This window comes from Macaca nemestrina, chromosome 17 (genome assembly GCF_043159975.1).
Source record: "Macaca nemestrina isolate mMacNem1 chromosome 17, mMacNem.hap1, whole genome shotgun sequence".
Lineage (NCBI taxonomy): Eukaryota > Metazoa > Chordata > Mammalia > Primates > Cercopithecidae > Macaca > Macaca nemestrina.
In genome coordinates, this window is record NC_092141.1 from 6,930,615 (window position 1) to 6,948,132 (window position 17,518).

Here is a 17,518-nt window from a genome sequence, read left to right on the forward strand (position 1 = left end):
CGGCCCGAGCTTGGCATTTAGCCTGGGCCAGAGCAAGGTGCAGACCCCGGGCGCCCACGGAGTTGGCGTCGGAGCAGCAGCTGCGCGGGCGGAGCAGGCAGGCGTGCTCGCAGTCCCCGCAGCCCAAACTGGGCGCAGCCCGAGCAGGGCTCACCGAACGGGTAACGGGCGAGCGTGGGCGGGAGCAGGCTGGGGTGGCGGTGGGATGCCCCGAGGCCGGCGTAGGGGAGGCGAGCTGCTCTCATCACCTCCTCTGGGAAGCGTCTTTGGCTGCAGGAGTTGCCGGGCCACCTCTCCTCCCGTGGTGGGTAGGATATCTGTAGATTTCCCTCCCCGATTGGCAGCTGTGTGATATGGTGGAACAACCCTGTGTTCGAATCCCATCTCCCCACTTACTACACGTTCTCCCTGGGAAACTTTATTCACCTTCCAACACCTCCGTTTCCGTATTTGTGAAATGGATGTGTTTGTATTCCTACCTTCCTTGACGGGACATTGCAGAAGTACCTGAGCACCCACTTTCTTATTAATGGCAGCCAGCTCTTGTGCAGCGTTTACTATGGGGTAGGCACTGTTCCTGGTGCTTTCCAGGTATCAGCTCATTTAATCCTCCCAACACTAGGAGAAAGGCACTATTACTACCCCATTTACAGAGGTGAGGACTGAGACACAGAGAAATGGACTTGCCTAAGGTCATCCGACTGCAATGGGCATAGCTAGGATCCAACCCACTAAGCTACACTGCCTCTGATGGGGTCTGGGGGGATAAGGGGAGGCTCCCAGGCCTTAAATAGGACTTCGAGTCTCCTTGCAGCAACTCTTCCAGACAAACATATTCTTCTAACCCCACCCTACAGCACCAGCGTCTGATGATTTTTCTCACCTACGACCTTGCTGGCCAAAAGGTTTCATGGAGCTTTTATGTATTTATTTATTTATTTTATTATACTTTAAGTTCTGGGATACACGTGCAGAACGTGCAGGTTTGGTACAAAGGTATACATGTGCCATGGTGGTTTGCTGCAACCATCAACCCGTCATCTAGGTTTTAAGCCCCGCATGCATTAGGTATTTGTCCTAATGCTCTCCCTCCCCTTCCCCCCACCCCCCAACAGGCCCCAGTGTGTGATGTTCCCCTCCCTGTGTCCATGTGTTCTCATTGTTCAACTCCCACTTATGAGTGAGAACATGTGGTGTTCGGTTTTCTGTTCCTGCCTTAGTTTGCTGAGAATGATGGCTTCCAGCTTCATCCATGTCCCTGCAAAGGACATGAACTCATTCTTTTTTATGGCTGCATAGTATTCCATGGTGTATGTGTGCCACATTTTCTTAATCCTGTTGATCATTGATGGGCATTTGAGTTGGTTCCAAGTCTTCGCTTCGTGGAGCTTTTAAATTGGTTTATCTCTTCTGCAGCACCTTTTAGGAGCTTTGCTTGGTGGAGTGCTGTGGAGGCCCCTAGCCTTGGGCAGTTTACAAGTGGTTGAAGAGACCTATTTCTTCATTTGTTAAATGTTTAAGTAACTTCTTAAAAGCAGAAGGAGGACGTCAAGGGGTGTGTGGGTCCCTTGGGAGAAAAGGCAAGGACATAGATTATAGGTCAGACACTTTCCAGACTTCCCCACCTCTTCCTTCAACAGTTACCAAATCGTGTCTTCTAAAGAACTCGCAAACACATCCCCATTCCCACCACAATGCCGGGACTCTGCTCTTGACCACCCTTCCTCTACCCACCCTCCCCCTAGAGTGTCCTTTCCACACCTCAGAACTCACCATGTGGCTTCCAGACATGTGACCCATCAACCTTCAAAGGGCTCTCCATGACCTCAGCTGGGGTTTTCCACCCCGTTCTGCTGTTACAGCTCTTGAATGTAAACACAACTGTCCACAATGTAGCTAGATACTGGAAGGGGACAGGCCATGTCAGGATTCCAAAATCTTGGGGAAATGGGAATTGGGAATCTCTGGCCTCTAGGACATAATCTTTATCCCTTCACTCAGGACCCCTTGATCCAGCACCTCCCACTGCTCCCACGTGATCCAGTTCCTCCATTTCCAGCCCACGTAACAAGTGCCAGATGACCAAACCATTTTTAGTTCCCTGAACGGGAACATGTCACATACATTCACAGTTCTTTTTTTTTTTTTTTTTTTTTTTTGAGACGGAGTTTCACTCTTGTTGCCCAGGCTGGAGTGCAATGGCGCCATCTCAGCTCACAGCAACCTCTGCTTCCTCAGCTCAAGCGATTCTCCTGCCTCAGCCTCCCAAGTAGCTAGGATTACAGGCATGCACCACCATGCCCGGCTAATTTTGTATTTTTTTTTAAATTTATTTATTATTATTGTACTTTAAGTTGTAGGGTACATGTGCATAACGTGCAGGTTTGTTACATATGTATACTTGTGCCATGTTGGTGTGCTGCACCCATCAACTCATCATTTACATCAGGTATAACTCCCAATGCAATCCCTCCCCCCTCCCCCCTCCCCATGATAGGCCCCTGTGTGTGATGTTCCCCTTCCTGAGTCCAAGTGATCTCATTGTTCAGTTCCCACTTATGAGTGAGAACATGTGGTGTTTGGTTTTCTGTTCTTGTGATAGTTTGCTAAGAATGATGGTTTCCAGCTGCATCCATGTCCCTACAAAGGACGCAAACTCATCCTTTTTGATGGCTGCATAGTATTCCATGGTGTATATGTGCCACATTTTCTTAATCCAATCTGTCACTGATGGACATTTGGGTTGATTCCAAGTCTTTGCTATTGTGAATAGTGCTGCAATAAACATACGTGTGCATGTGTCTTTATAGCAGCATAATTTATAATCCTTTGGGTATATACCCAGTAATGGGATGGCTGGGTCATATGGTACATCTAGTTCTAGATCCTTGAGGAATCGCCATACTGTTTTCCATAATGGTTGAACTAGTTTACAATCCCACCAACAGTGTAAAAGTGTTCCTATTTCTCCACATCCTCTCCAGCACCTGTTGTTTCCTGACTTTTTAATGATCGCCATTCTAACTGGTGTGAGATGGTATCTCATTGTGGTTTTGATTTGCATTTCTCTGATGGCCAGTGATGATGAGCATTTTTTCATGTGTCTGTTGGCTGTATGAATGTCTTCTTTTGAGAAATGTCTGTTCATATCCTTTGCCCACTTTTTGATGGGGTTGTTTGTTTTTTTCTTGTAAATTTGTTTGAGTTCTTTGTAGGTTCTGGATATTAGCCCTTTGTCAGATGAGTAGATTGCAAAAATTTTCTCCCATTCTGTAGGTTGCCTGTTCACTCTGATGGTAGTTTCTTTTGCTGTGCAGAAGCTCTTTAATTTAATGAGATCCCATTTGTCAATTTTGGCTTTTGCTGCCGTTGCTTTTGGTGTTTTAGACATGAAGTCTTTGCCCATGCCTATGTCCTGAATGGTACTACCTAGGTTTTCCTCTAGGATTTTTATGGTATTAGGTCTAACATTTAAGTCTCTAATCCATCTTGAATTAATTTTCGTATAAGGAGTAAGGAAAGGATCCAGTTTCAGCTTTCTACTTATGGCTAGCCAATTTTCCCAGCACCATTTATTAAATAGGGAATCCTTTCCCCATTTCTTGTTTCTCTCAGGTTTGTCAAAGATCAGATGGCTGTAGATGTGTGGTGTTATTTCTGAGGACTCTGTTCTGTTCCATTGGTCTATATCTCTGTTTTGGTACCAGTACCATGCTGTTTTGGTTACTGTAGCCTTGTAGTATAGTTTGAAGTCAGGTAGCGTGATGCCTCCAGCTTTGTTCTTTTGACTTAGGATTGTCTTGGAGATGCGGGCTCTTTTTTGGTTCCATATGAACTTTAAAGCAGTTTTTTCCAGTTCTATGAAGAAACTCATTGGTAGCTTGATGGGGATGGCATTGAATCTATAAATTACCTTGGGCAGTATGGCCATTTTCACGATATTGATTCTTCCTATCCATGAGCATGGTATGTTCTTCCATTTGTTTGTGTCCTCTTTTATTTCACTGAGCAGTGGTTTGTAGTTCTCCTTGAAGAGGTCCTTTACATCCCTTGTAAGTTGGATTCCTAGGTATTTGATTCTCTTTGAAGCAATTGTGAATGGAAGTTCATTCCTGATTTGGCTCTCTGTTTGTCTGTTACTGGTGTATAAGAATGCTTGTGATTTTTGCACATTAATTTTGTATCCTGAGACTTTGCTGAAGTTGCTTATCAGCTTAAGGAGATTTTGGGCTGAGACAATGGGGTTTTCTAAATATACAATCATGTCATCTGCAAAGAGGGACAGTTTGACTTCTTCTTTTCCTAACTGAATACCCTTGATTTCTTTCTCTTGCCTAATTGCCCTAGCCAGAACTTCCAACACTATGTTGAATAGGAGTGGTGAGAGAGGGCATCCCTGTCTTGTGCCAGTTTTCAAAGGGAATTTTTCCAGTTTTTGCCAATTCAGTATGATATTGGCTGTCGGTTTGTCATAAATAGCTGTTATTATTTTGAGGTACGTTCCATCAATACCGAATTTATTGAGCATTTTTAGCATGAAGGGCTGTTGAATTTTGTCAAAAGCCTTTTCTGCACCTATTGAGATAATCATGTGGTTCTTGTCTTTGGTTCTGTTTATATGCTGGATTATGTTTATTGATTTGCGAATGTTGAACCAGCCTTGCATCCCAGGGATGAAGCCCACTTGATCATGGTGGATAAGCTTTTTGATGTGTTGCTGAATCCGGTTTGCCAGTATTTTATTGAGGATTTTTGCATTGATGTTCATCAGGGATATTGGTCTAAAATTCTCTTTTTTTGTTGTGTCTCTGCCAGGCTTTGGTATCAGGATGATGTTGGCCTCATAAAATGAGTTAGGGAGGATTCCCTCTTTTTCTATTGATTGGAATAGTTTCAGAAGGAATGGTACCAACTCCTCCTTGTACCTCTGGTAGAATTCAGCTGTGAATCCATCTGGTCCTGGACTTTTTTTGGTTGGTAGGCTATTAATTATTGCCTCAATTTCAGAGCCTGCTATTGGTCTATTCAGGGATTCAACTTCTTCCTGGTTTAGTCTTGGAAGAGTGTAAGTGTCCAGGAAATTATCCATTTCTTCTAGATTTTCCAGTTTATTTGCGTAGAGGTGTTTATAGTATTCTCTGATGGTAGTTTGTATTTCTGTGGGGTCGGTGGTGATATCCCCTTTGTCATTTTTAATTGCGTCGATTTGATTCTTCTCTCTTTTCTTCTTTATTAGTCTTGCTAGTGGTCTGTCAATTTTGTTGATCTTTTCAAAAAACCAACTCCTGGATTCATTGATTTTTTGGAGAGTTTTTTGTGTCTCTATCTCCTTCAGTTCTGCTCTGATCTTAGTTATTTCTAGCCTTCTGCTAGCTTTTGAATGTGTTTGCTCTTGCTTCTCTAGTTCTTTTAATTGTGATGTTAGAGTGTCAATTTTAGATCTTTCCTGCTTTCTCTTGTGGGCATTTAGTGCTATAAATTTCCCTCTACACACTGCTTTAAATGTGTCCCAGAGATTCTGGTATGTTGTATCTTTTTTCTCATTGGTTTCAAAGAACATCTTTATTTCTGCCTTCATTTCGTTATGTACCCAGTAGTCATTCAGGAGCAGGTTGTTCAGTTTCCATGTAGTTGAGCGGTTTTGATTGAGTTTCTTAGTCCTGAGTTCTAGTTTGATTGCACTGTGGTCTGAGAGACAGTTTGTTATAATTTCTGTTCTTGTACATTTGCTGAAGAGTGCTTTACTTCCAATTACGTGGTCGATTTTGGAGTAAGTACGATGTGGTGCTGAGAAGAATGTATATTCTGTTGATTTGGGGTGGAGAGTTCTATAGATGTCTATTAGGTCTGCTTGCTGCAGAGATGAGTTCAATTCCTGGATATCCTTGTTAACTTTCTGTCTCGTTGATCTGTCTAATGTTGACAGTGGAGTGTTGAAGTCTCCCATTATTATTGTATGGGAGTCTAAGTCTCTTTGTAAGTCTCTAAGGACTTGCTTTATGAATCTGGGTGCTCCTGTATTGGGTGCATATATATTTAGGATAGTTAGCTCTTCCTGTTGAATTGATCCCTTTACCATTATGTAATGGCCTTCTTTGTCTCTTTTGATCTTTGATGGTTTAAAGTCTGTTTTATCAGAGACTAGTATTGCAACCCCCGCTTTTTTTTGTTCTCCATTTGCTTGGTAAATCTTCCTCCATCCCTTTATTTTGAGCCTATGTATGTCTCTGCGTGTGAGATGGGTCTCCTGAATACCGCAGACTGATGGGTCTTGACTCTTTATCCAGTTTGCCAGTCTGTGTCTTTTCATTGGAGCATTTAGTCCATTTACATTTAAGGTTAAGATTGTTATGTGTGAACTTGATCCTGCCATTATGATATTAACTGGTTATTTTGCTCACTAGTTGATGCAGTTTCTTCCTAGCCTCGATGGTCTTTACATTTTGGCATGTTTTTGCAATGGCTGGTACCGGTTGTTCCTTTCCATGTTTAGTGCTTCCTTCAGGGTCTCTTGTAAGGCAGGCCTAGTGGTGACAAAATCTCTAAGCATTTGCTTATCTGTAAAGGATTTTATTTCTCCTTCACTTATGAAACTTAGTTTGGCTGGATATGAAATTCTGGGTTGAAAATTCTTTTCTTTAAGAATGTTGAATATTGGCCCCCACTCTCTTCTGCCTTGGAGAGTTTCTGCCGAGAGATCTGCTGTTAGTCTGATGGGCTTCCCTTTGTGGGTAACCCGACCTTTATCTCTGGCTGCCCTTAAGATTTTTTCCTTCATTTCAACTTTGGTGAATCTGGCAATTATGTGTCTTGGAGTTGCTCTTCTCGAGGAGTATCTTTGTGGCGTTCTCTGTATTTCCTGGATTTGAATGTTGGCCTGCCCTACTAGGTTGGGGAAGTTCTCCTGGATGATATCCTGAAGAGTGTTTTCCAACTTGGTTCCATTTTCCCCCTCACTTTCAGGCACCCCAATCAGACGTAGATTTGGTCTTTTTACATAATCCCATACTTCTTGCAGGCTTTGTTCATTTCTTTTTGTTCTTTTTTCTTTTGGTTTCTCTTCTCGCTTCATTTCATTCATTTGATCCTCAATCGCAGATACTCTTTCTTCCAGTTGATCGAGTCGGTTACTGAAGCTTGTGCATTTGTCACGTATTTCTCGTGTCATGGTTTTCATCTCTTTCATTTCGTTTATGACCTTCTCTGCATTAATTACTCTAGCCATCAATTCTTCCACTTTTTTTTCAAGATTTTTAGTTTCTTTGTGCTGGGTACGTAATTCCTCCTTTAGCTCTGAGAAATTTGATGGACTGAAGCCTTCTTCTCTCATCTCGTCAAAGTCATTCTCCGTCCAGCTTTGATCTGTTGCTGGCGATGAGCTGCGCTCCTTTGCCGGGGGAGATGCGCTCTTATTTTTTGAATTTCCAGCTTTTCTGCCCTGCTTTTTCCCCATCTTTGTGGTTTTATCTGCCTCTGGTCTTTGATGATGGTGATGTACTGATGGGGTTTTGGTGTAGGTGTCCTTCCTGTTTGATAGTTTTCCTTCTAACAGTCAGGACCCTCAGCTGTAGGTCTGTTGGAGATTGCTTGAGGTCCACTCCAGACCCTGTTTGCCTGGGTATCAACAGCAGAGGCAGCAGAAGATAGAATATTTCTGAACAGCGAGTGTACCTGTCTGATTCTTGCTTTGGAAGCTTCCTCTCAGGGGTGTACTCCACCCTGTGAGGTGTGGGGTGTCAGACTGCCCCTAGTGGGGGATGTCTCCCAGTTAGGCTACTCAGGGGTCAGGGACCCACTTGAGCAGGGAGTCTGTCCCTTCTCAGATCTCAACCTCCGTGTTGGGAGATCCACTGCTCTCTTCAAAGCTGTCAGACAGAGTCGTTTGCGTCTGCAGAGGTTTCGGCTGTGTTTGTTATTGCCCTGTCCCCAGAGGTGGAGTCTACAGAGACAGGCAGGTTTCCTTGAGCTGCTGTGAGCTCCACCCAGTTCGAGCTTCCCAGCAGCTTTGTTTACCTACTTAAGCCTCAGCAATGGCGGGCGCCCCTCCCCCAGCCTCGCTGCTGCCTTGCCGGTAGATCACAGACTGCTGTGCTAGCAATGAGGGAGGCTCCGTGGGTGTGGGACCCTCCCGGCCAGGTGTGGGATATGATCTCCTGGTGTGCCTGTTTGCTTAAAGCGCAGTATTGGGGTGGGAGTTACCCGATTTTCCAGGTGTTGTGTGTCTCAGTTCCCCTGGCTAGGAAAAGGGATTCCCTTCCCCCTTGCGCTTCCCAGGTGAGGCAATGCCTCGCCCTGCTTCAGCTCTCGCTGGTCGGGCTGCAGCAGCTGACCAGCACCGATCGTCCGGCACTCCCCAGTGAGATGAACCCAGTACCTCAGTTGAAAATGCAGAAATCACCGGTCTTCTGTGTCGCTCGCGCTGGGAGTTGGAGACTGGAGCTGTTCCTATTCGGCCATCTTGCTCCGCCCTCTCCTAATTTTGTATTTTTTTAGTAGAGACAGGGTTTCTCCATGTTGGTCAGGCTGGTCTCGAACTCCCGACCTCAGGTGATCCGCCCGCCTCGGCCTCCCAAAGTGCTGGGATTACAGGCATGAGCCACCACGCCCGGCTCACAGTTCTGTGGCTTTGCACGTGTTGTTCCCTCTGCCCAGAATGCATCAGTTCCTCCACCACTACCACTAGGCCCACCTGATCTGCCTCACAAATCCTACTCACCCTTCAAAACCCATCTCAGGCGTCACCTCCTCTGAGCAGCCCTCTCTACTTCCAAACACTGTATTTAGCCAAACAGAGTAAGTCACCCTCCATGTGTGCTACCCCGCACTAGAGTCTGCCTGAACCTTCCCACTCTCTCACAGGGTTATAATTGAGTACTGGTCTGTATCCCTGGATAGACTGTGAAATCCTTGCAGGTGTGGACTGTATCATGAATGTATCATTGAACCACCCACACCTAGCACAGTGCCTAATGCACTTGGGACCACAGGGAAAGCTGGTTCATTTGAGTTTCGTCTCTGTTTGACAGGTAATGGCTCTTCTTTTTTACTCCCCACAGAAAGCAAGTGATTGCTTTCCTTTCCTCATTTGTGGAAGCCCTGCCTAACATACAGCTGCACTCTACATCCCAGTTCCTGGATGGACGAAGAAAGTGAACTGATCCAGCCCCAAGACCAGAGCTGCTGGGCCGCTCTGCCCGATGTGTGTCTGTGCCGTGTTTTCTGGTGGCTAGGAGACAGGGACAGGTCCAGGGCTGCTCTTGTCTGCAGAAAGTGGAACCAGATGATGTATTCTGCTGACCTCTGGCGGTACAGGACCATCACCTTCAGCGGGAGACCTTCCAGGGTACATGCATCTGAAGTTGAGTCAGCTCTTTGGTATGTTAAGAAGTTTGGTCGTTATCTGGAGCGCCTGGAGGTCAAATTCCTGAATCCTTACAATGCTGTCTTGACCAAGAAGTTCCAGGTCACCATGCGGGGCCTCCTGTCTTGTCTGAGTAAGAGCAACAACCGTCTGAAATCTCTTTCCATCCAACACCTGGAGCTGGACCGCCTGGTGTGGAGGAACAGCATCAGGAGCTCATTCATCAGGAGCTTGAGCTTCTTCTTAAAGAAGATGGGCAAACACCTGGATTACCTCAACCTAAAAGGGGCCAGGCTGACCGTGGAGCAAGGCTGCCACATTCTCGACTCCCTCAGCCACCTGAGGAACGAGAATGTGATCTCGGAACTCAACATCGAGGACTACTTCAGTCATCATCTTGCTGTCTACAGCAGCCCCCAGTTCAAAACGACCATGTCCACATTCCACAATCTTGTGTCCCTGAACCTCAATTACAACTGTATCTCCGACGAGCTGCTTGAGAATTTGTGTGAGAACGCCAGCACCCTCTGGACCATAAACATCAAATGCCACGTTCATGACCCCCACGGACAGGTCATCTGGGGTATGTCCTGGGCCAAGCTGGCCAGGCAGGCCACCAATCTGAAGGTGAACTTCTACTTTGAACGGATCATGAAGTACGAACGCTTGGCCCGAATCCTCTTGCAGGAGATCCCAGTCAGGAGCATCAGTCTGAGAAGCTGCTATTTCAGTGACCCAGACTGGTCCATGAGACCCACTCTGATAGATCTCCTGCCCACCTTCCGGCACACTCTGCAGGTAGGTAGGACTTGTGAGGAGTGACTGCTGTTTAGGTGACTGGCTTCCCCAGAAGAAAGCCCACTGCTGCCTGCTCTTGGCTGGGCTCCCAAATGTTCACTCAATCTCAAATTGAAGTTCTAGCAAATATCACCAACTAAGCCTTCTCCCCTCCTCCCAAGACCACAGTAGGCAACAAAAGCTGCTACTCACTTCCTACATGTGGTAGACACAAGGAATTATCTGGTTAGCTGTCAGCCAGGGAAAGCCCCTAAATCCCCACTCAGAGCTATGAAGCCTGAGCCAGGAGGTACCCTGCAGGTGAAGAGCAGCTGGGCTGCCTCTTCCTACCTTTCTGTTACCAGGTCACAGAAGCATGCAGGAGACCCTGTGACTCCTATGGTCAGATCTCAGTTGGGGGATCTGTCTGGTTATAGCAGTGCCAGTGCCTGGTAACTGGGGAGATAGAATGGGGAGGACCAGTCCAGACAAAAAGTCAAATTTGATTTACACAACTGAAGAACTCAGAGTTTCGGGCTGTTCCCTAATCTAGCAGCTTTCTCATCTGTAAGATCAGGATCATTTTGTCTTTCCAAGGACCTCACAGTGGTTGTGACAATTGATATTAACAGGTTTATGTATCTCTGCAAACATGGATGGACTGCAAGGTGCTAGTACCTCATTAGGGATCCATATAACCCTAAGGTGGGGTACGGCAGACATCGTCATGGTGCTTGTATGCTGCAGAAGAACTTGAGGTTCAGCGACCAGCCCACAGTCATCCAGCCAGTCCGCTGCAGGGCTGGGACAAGCACCTTGTATACTCCAAGTACACTGCCTCCAAATTCCAAGTTTTGCAAACTTGGATGAGATCACCATCATTCTCAAATCTCTTCCTCTAAGAACTACATGTCCAATGTCCCTTATCTAAAAAGCCACCAAATTCCATTAACACCAGACCTGTCCTACAAGAAATGCTAAAGGGAGTTCTTCAATCTGAAAGAAAAGGGCATTGATGAGCAATAAGAAATCATCTGAAGGTACAAGATGTATACTTACTATTACTTACTGGTAATAGTAAGTACGCAGAAAAACACAGAATATTGTAACACCGGAATTGCGGTGAGTCAACTACTCATATCTTAAGTAGAAAGACAAACATATAAGCTGATCAAAAATAATAACAACAACAACTTTTCAAGACATTGACGGTACAATAAGATACAAATAGAAACAACAAAAAGTTAAACTGTAGGGAGACAAAGTTAAAGTAAAAAGTTTTTATTCGTTTATTTATGCAATCAGTGTTAAGTTGTCATCAGTTTAAAATAATGAGTTATAAGATATTGTTTGCAAGCCTCATGGTAATCTCAAATCTAAAAACATACAACAGATAAATAAAATAAAAAGCAAGAAATTAAACATAACTCCAGAGAAAATCACCTTCCCTAAAAGGAACACAGGAAGGAAGAAAAGAAGGAAGAGAAGACCACAAAACAACCAGAAAACAAATAACAAAATGGCCAGAGTAAGTTCCTACTTAATACTAACATTGAATATAAATGGACTAAACCCTCTAATCAAAAGATGTAGGTGGCTGAACAGATTAAAAAGAAAGACTCAGTTATCTGCTGCCTACAAGTAACATATTTCACCTATAAAGACACACGTAGATTGAAAATAAAGAGATAGAAAATGATATATAATGCCAACGGAAACCAAAAAAGAGCAGCAGTAGCTATGCTTATATCAGACAAAATAGTTTTCAATACAAAATCTATAAAAAGAGACAAAGAAAGTCATTATATAATGACAAAAGAGTCAATTCAGCAAGAGGATATAACAATTGTAAATATATATATGCACTCAACACTGGAGCACCCAGACATATAAAGCAAATATTATTAGGGCTAAAGAGAGAGATAGACCCTGATATAATAACAGCTGGAGACTTCAACACCCCCCTTTCAGTATTGGGTAGATCTTCAAGACAGAAAATCAACAAAGAAACAGCAGACTTAATCTGCATTAGGAACAAAAAGGGCCTAAAGGATATTTACAGAAAATTTTATCCAATGGCTGAAGAATACACATTCTTCTCCTTAGCACATCATTCACAAGGATAGGCCACACGTTAGGTCACAAAAAAGTCTTAAAACATTCAAAAAATTGAAATTATAACAAGCATCTTCTCTGACCACAACAGAATAAAACTAGAAATTAATAACAAGAAAAATTTTGGAAATTATATGAACACATGGAAATTAAACAATATGCTCCTGAATAACCAGTGGTTCATGAAGAGATTAAGAAGGAAATTGAAATATTTTTGAAACAAACAATAATAGAGACACAACATACCAAAACCTATAGGATACAGTGAGCAATACCTAAGAGGGAAGTTTATAGCTATAAGCGCCTACATCAAAAAAGAAGAAAAACTTCAAATAAACATTCTAATGATACACTTTAAAGGACTAAACAAACGAAGAGCAAACCCAATCCCAAAATTGGTAGAAGAAACAATAAAGATTGGAGCAGGAATGAGTGCAAGTGAAACCAATAATGCAAAAGATCAAGGAAATAAAGTTTTTGAAAAGATAAACAAAATTGACAAATCATTAGCCAAAATAAGAAAAAAATGAGAGAAGACCCAAATAAATAAAATCAGAGATGAAAAAGGAGACATTACAACCAATACTGGAGAAATACAAAGGATAATTAGAGCCTATAGGGAGCAACTATATGCCAATAAATTGGAAAACCTAGAAGACATGAATAAATTCCTAGACACTTACAACCTACCAAGATTGAACCATGAAGAAATCCAGAACCTTAACAGACCATTGACAAGTAACAAGATAGAAGCTGTAATAAAAAGTCCCAAAGCAAAGAAAAGCCCTTGACCTGATGGCTGTACTGCTGACTTTTATCAAATATTTAAAGAAGAACTAATACCAATCCTATTCAAACTACTCCAAAAACATAGAAGCAGAGGGAATACTTTTAAACTCATTCTACAAAGCTGGTATTACCCTGATACCAAAGCCAGATAAGGACACATCAAACACAAGAAAACTATAGGTGAATATTCCTAATGAACATTGATGGAAAATTTCTCAACAAATTACTAGCAAACCAAATTTGACAACACATTACAAAGATCATTCATCCTCACCAAGTGGGATTTATCACAGGGATGCAAGAATGGTTCAAAATATGCAAACAAATCAATGTGATACCTCATAACAACAGAATTAAGAACAAAAAACATATGATTATTTTAATCAATGCTGTAAAAGCATTTGATAAAATTCAACATCCCTTCATGATTAAAACTCTCAAAAAACTGGGTGTAGAAGGAACATACCTCAATACAATAAAAGCCATATATGACAGACCCACAGCTAGTATCATATTGAATAGGGAGAAACTGAAAGCCTTTTCTTTAAGATCCGGAACAAATTAAGGATGCCACTGTTACCACTGCCATTCAACATAGTACTGGAAGTCCTAGCTAGAGCAATCAGATGAGAGAAATAAAAGGCATCCAAATAGAAAACAAAGTCAAATAATTTTTGTGTGAAGATGTTATATTATATTTGGAAAAACCTAAAGACTCCACCAAAAAAAAACCTATCAGCTAAAAAAATTCAGTAAAGTTGCAAGATACAAAATCAACATACAAAAATCAGTAGCATTTCTATACGCCGACAGTGAACAATCTGAAAAATAAATCAAGAAAGTAATCCTGTTTACAATAGCTACAAATAAAATTAAATACCTAGGAGTTAACCAAAGGAATGAAAGATCTCTACAATGAAAACTATAAAATATTGATGCAAGAAATTGAAGAGGACACAAAAAATGGAAAGATATTCTATGTTCATGAGTTGGAAGAATCAATATTGTCAAAATGTTTACACTACCCAAAGCCATCTACAGATTCAGTGCAATCCTATCAAAATACCAATGACGTTCTTCACAGAAATAGAACAGAGAATCTTAAATTTATACATATATGGAACCACAAAAGATGCAGAATAGCCAAAGCTGTCCTGACCAAAAAGAACAAAACTGTAGAAACCACATTACCTGACTTCAAATTATACTGCAGAGGTATAGTCACTAAAACAGCATGAGACTAGCATAAAAACAGATTTTGAGCTCCTTATATATTCTGGTTATTTATTAATCCCATAAAGACCAACAGAACAGAATAGAGAACCCAGAAACAAATTCATTCATCTATAGTGAACTCATGTTTGACAAAGGTGTCAAAAACATACATTGGGAAAAGGACAATCTCTTCAGTAAATGGTGCTAGGAAAACTGGATATCCATATGCAGAAGAATGAAACTAGACCACTATCTCTTGCCGTATATGAAAATCAAATCAAAATGGACTGAAGACTTCAATCTAAGACCTCAAGCTATGAAACTACTACAAGAAAACGTTGCGGAAACTCTCCAGGACATTGGACTGGGCAAAGATCTCTTGAGTAATACCCCACAAGCACAGGCAACCAAAGCAAACATAGACAGATGGGATCACATCAAGTTAAAAGGTTTCTGCACAACGAAGGAAACAATCAACAAAGTGAAGAGACAACCCACAGGAAGAATGGGAGAAAATATTTGCAAGCTACCCATCTCACAAGGGATTAATAAACAACCAGAATATATAGAGCTCAAACAACTCGATAGGAAAAAAAAATAGTAATCCAATTAAAAATGGGCAAAAGACCTGAACAGGTATTTCTCAAAAGAAGACATATAAATGGCAAAATAGATATATTAAAAGGTGCTCGACATCACTGATCATCAGAGAAATGCAAATCAAAACCACAGTGAGATATTATCTTACCCCAGTTAAAACGATTTTTATTCAAAAGACAGGCAATAGCAAATGCCGGAAAGGATGTGGAGAAAAGAAAATTCTCATATACAGTTGGTGGGAATTTAAAGTAGTACAGCCACTGTAGAGAACAGTTTGGAGGTTCCTCAAAAAACTAAAAATAGAGCTTACATACGATCCAGCAATCCCACTGCTAGGTATATACCCCAAAGAAAGAAAGTCAATATATCAAAGAGATGTCTGCACTCTCATGTTTATTGCAGCACTGTTCACAATAGCCAACATTTGGAAGCAACCTAAGTGTCCATCAATGGATAAAGAAAATGTGGTACATACACACAATGGAGTACTATTCAGTCACAAAAAAGCATGAGATTCTCTCGTTTACAATAACATAGATGCAACTGAGGTCGTTATGTTAAGTGAAATACGTCAGGCACCGAAGGACAAACTTTGCATGTTCTCACTTATTTGTGGAAGCTAAAAATTAAAACAATTTAACTCATGGAGATGGAGAGTAAAAGGATGGTTACTAGAGGCAGGGAAGGGTAGTAGGGGGTGGAGAGGGAAGTGGGGATGGTTAATGGGTACAAAAAAACTTAGAAAGAACAAACAAGATCTAGTATTTGATAGCACGACAGGGTGTCTATAGTCAAGCATCATTTAATTGTACATTTTTAAATAACTAAAAGAGTATAATTGGATTGTTTGTAACACAAAGGATAAATGCTCTATTTACCCCATTGTGATTATTACACATTGTATGCCTACATCAAAATATCCCATATACCCCGTAAATATATATACCTATGTACCACAAAAATTAAAAATTAAAATTAAAAGCCCCCAAACCATCATAGCTATCAGGCCCAGAGCCAGGTCGTGGAACTGGGTTACAGGGCAACCCAGCCAGTCTCAGCGTCTCTGCCCACACACATCTTCCCTTTTGGTGCTTTTCCAGAAATTAACTTTTGAATTCAACAACAACCACGAGTCACTCGACGAGGAGCTGCACCTCCTCATCGTATCCTGCAGGAAGTTGTTTTACTTCAAAATCTGGGCTTTCCTTGATGTTAGGTTTGTGGAGCGGATCCTGAAGAGTCAGAAAGAACGGCAGTGTGCCCTGCGCACGCTCAAGGTAAGCGGTCCCCAGGCTGGTTCCACGGGGTGGAGTGGGGGCATCCGGGAATGGTACTTCCGCTCTGGAATGAAGGGCAGAGATAAGGCAATGAACAGAATCATCTGTTCATTGGAAATCAGCAGTTTCACAGAAGGGAATTTGGAGCTCTTTTTTCTAGCAGTTGGGTTTGGTCTTTTCCTGATTCTGCCAACATATTTTCCTGATTCAACAACTGTATGTGTAGATCATTTAAGTTGTTGTCAAGCCCTGAAAAGTGTAGTGACAATGTGTGTGTGTGTGTGTGTGTACATGCTCATATGTGGATGTATTTCTCTGTTGACACAGGTGAGAATTTATACAAACAGATATGAGACGAATGAAGAGGACAGGACCCTGCGGGAAATTTACAGGAAGTATAGAAAGCTGATCGACTCAGAGCTTAGCTATTTCGTCATCGCTTACCCTATGATGTAATGAACGCTCTACAGATGAAGAAAGCTAGGAGCACTTTGAACTTGAAAATCATTTCTCTTAGAACTACACTCGGGCATGGCCAGCCCTTTTGCTCCTCTCTCTTCCCCTCCTCTCATTTTTTTTTTTTTTTTTGGTCAGTTCAATACCAAGACGAGCAGCCCAGCAAAGGCTGAGACTGCTGATGACCTGAAGGCTCCAGGTGGCTTTAAAGTGCTATGTTTACCAACTATCCAGGTGTAATTTCTCTTTTTGTCAGTTTTGCTTTTTGACACCCTCACTCATCCACAGAGCTAAAAACCCAAAGCCACTCAGAGTAGCTTCCTTTTTTTTTTTTTTTTTTTTTTTTGAGATGTGTTGATGAAAAGAAACTGTGTAAAATATTTTTAGAGATTTATTCTGAGCCAAATATTTTTAGAGATTTACTCTGAGCCAAATATGAGTGACCATGGCCTGTGACACAGCCCTCAGGAGGTCCTGAGAACATGTGCCCATGGTGATTGGGGTACAGCTTGGTTTTATATATTTTAGGAGGCATGAGACATCAATCAAATAGATTTAAGAAATACATTGGTTTGATTCAGAAAGGCGGGGCAACAAAGCAGGGCCTTCCAGGCTGTAGGTAAATTTAAACATTTTCTGGTTGACAATTGGTTGAGTTTATCTGAAGACCTGGGATCAACAGAAAGGAAATGTCTGGGTTAAGATAAAGGATTGTGGAGACGAAGTTTTACTGCGCAAAAGAAGCTCTCAGACAGCTGACTTCAGAGAGAGCGAGTTGTAAAATGTTTCTTACTGGACTTAAAATGGTCCCTGGCTCTTAGTTGATTATCTCCTGGAACTGGAAAGGAAGGAAGGAAAACAAAGAGGAAAGGAGATTCTCTGTAGAATGTGGATTTTTCCCACAAGAGACTTTGCAGGGCAATTTCAA

The 17,518-nt window shown here is 42.2% G+C and overlaps 1 protein-coding gene across 2 annotated transcripts; it reads left to right on the forward strand.

Moving 5' to 3' along the window:
• Window positions 1-6: 6 nt before the first annotated feature.
• LOC105472899 (F-box protein 39) lies at window positions 7-16,819 on the forward strand. Of its 2 annotated transcripts, none has more exons than XM_011726483.2 (4): window positions 7-161; window positions 9,057-10,159; window positions 15,958-16,134; window positions 16,462-16,819. In XM_011726483.2, exons 2-4 carry the CDS (start codon window positions 9,137-9,139, stop codon window positions 16,588-16,590), a joined length of 1,329 nt encoding a protein of 442 aa, XP_011724785.2. In that variant the 5' UTR covers window positions 7-161; window positions 9,057-9,136; the 3' UTR covers window positions 16,591-16,819. The 2 variants fall into 2 exon arrangements, with proteins under 2 accessions (XP_011724785.2, XP_070938340.1); XM_071082239.1 differs by having other exon boundaries at window positions 31-161; window positions 9,027-10,159.
• Window positions 16,820-17,518: the final 699 nt, after the last annotated feature.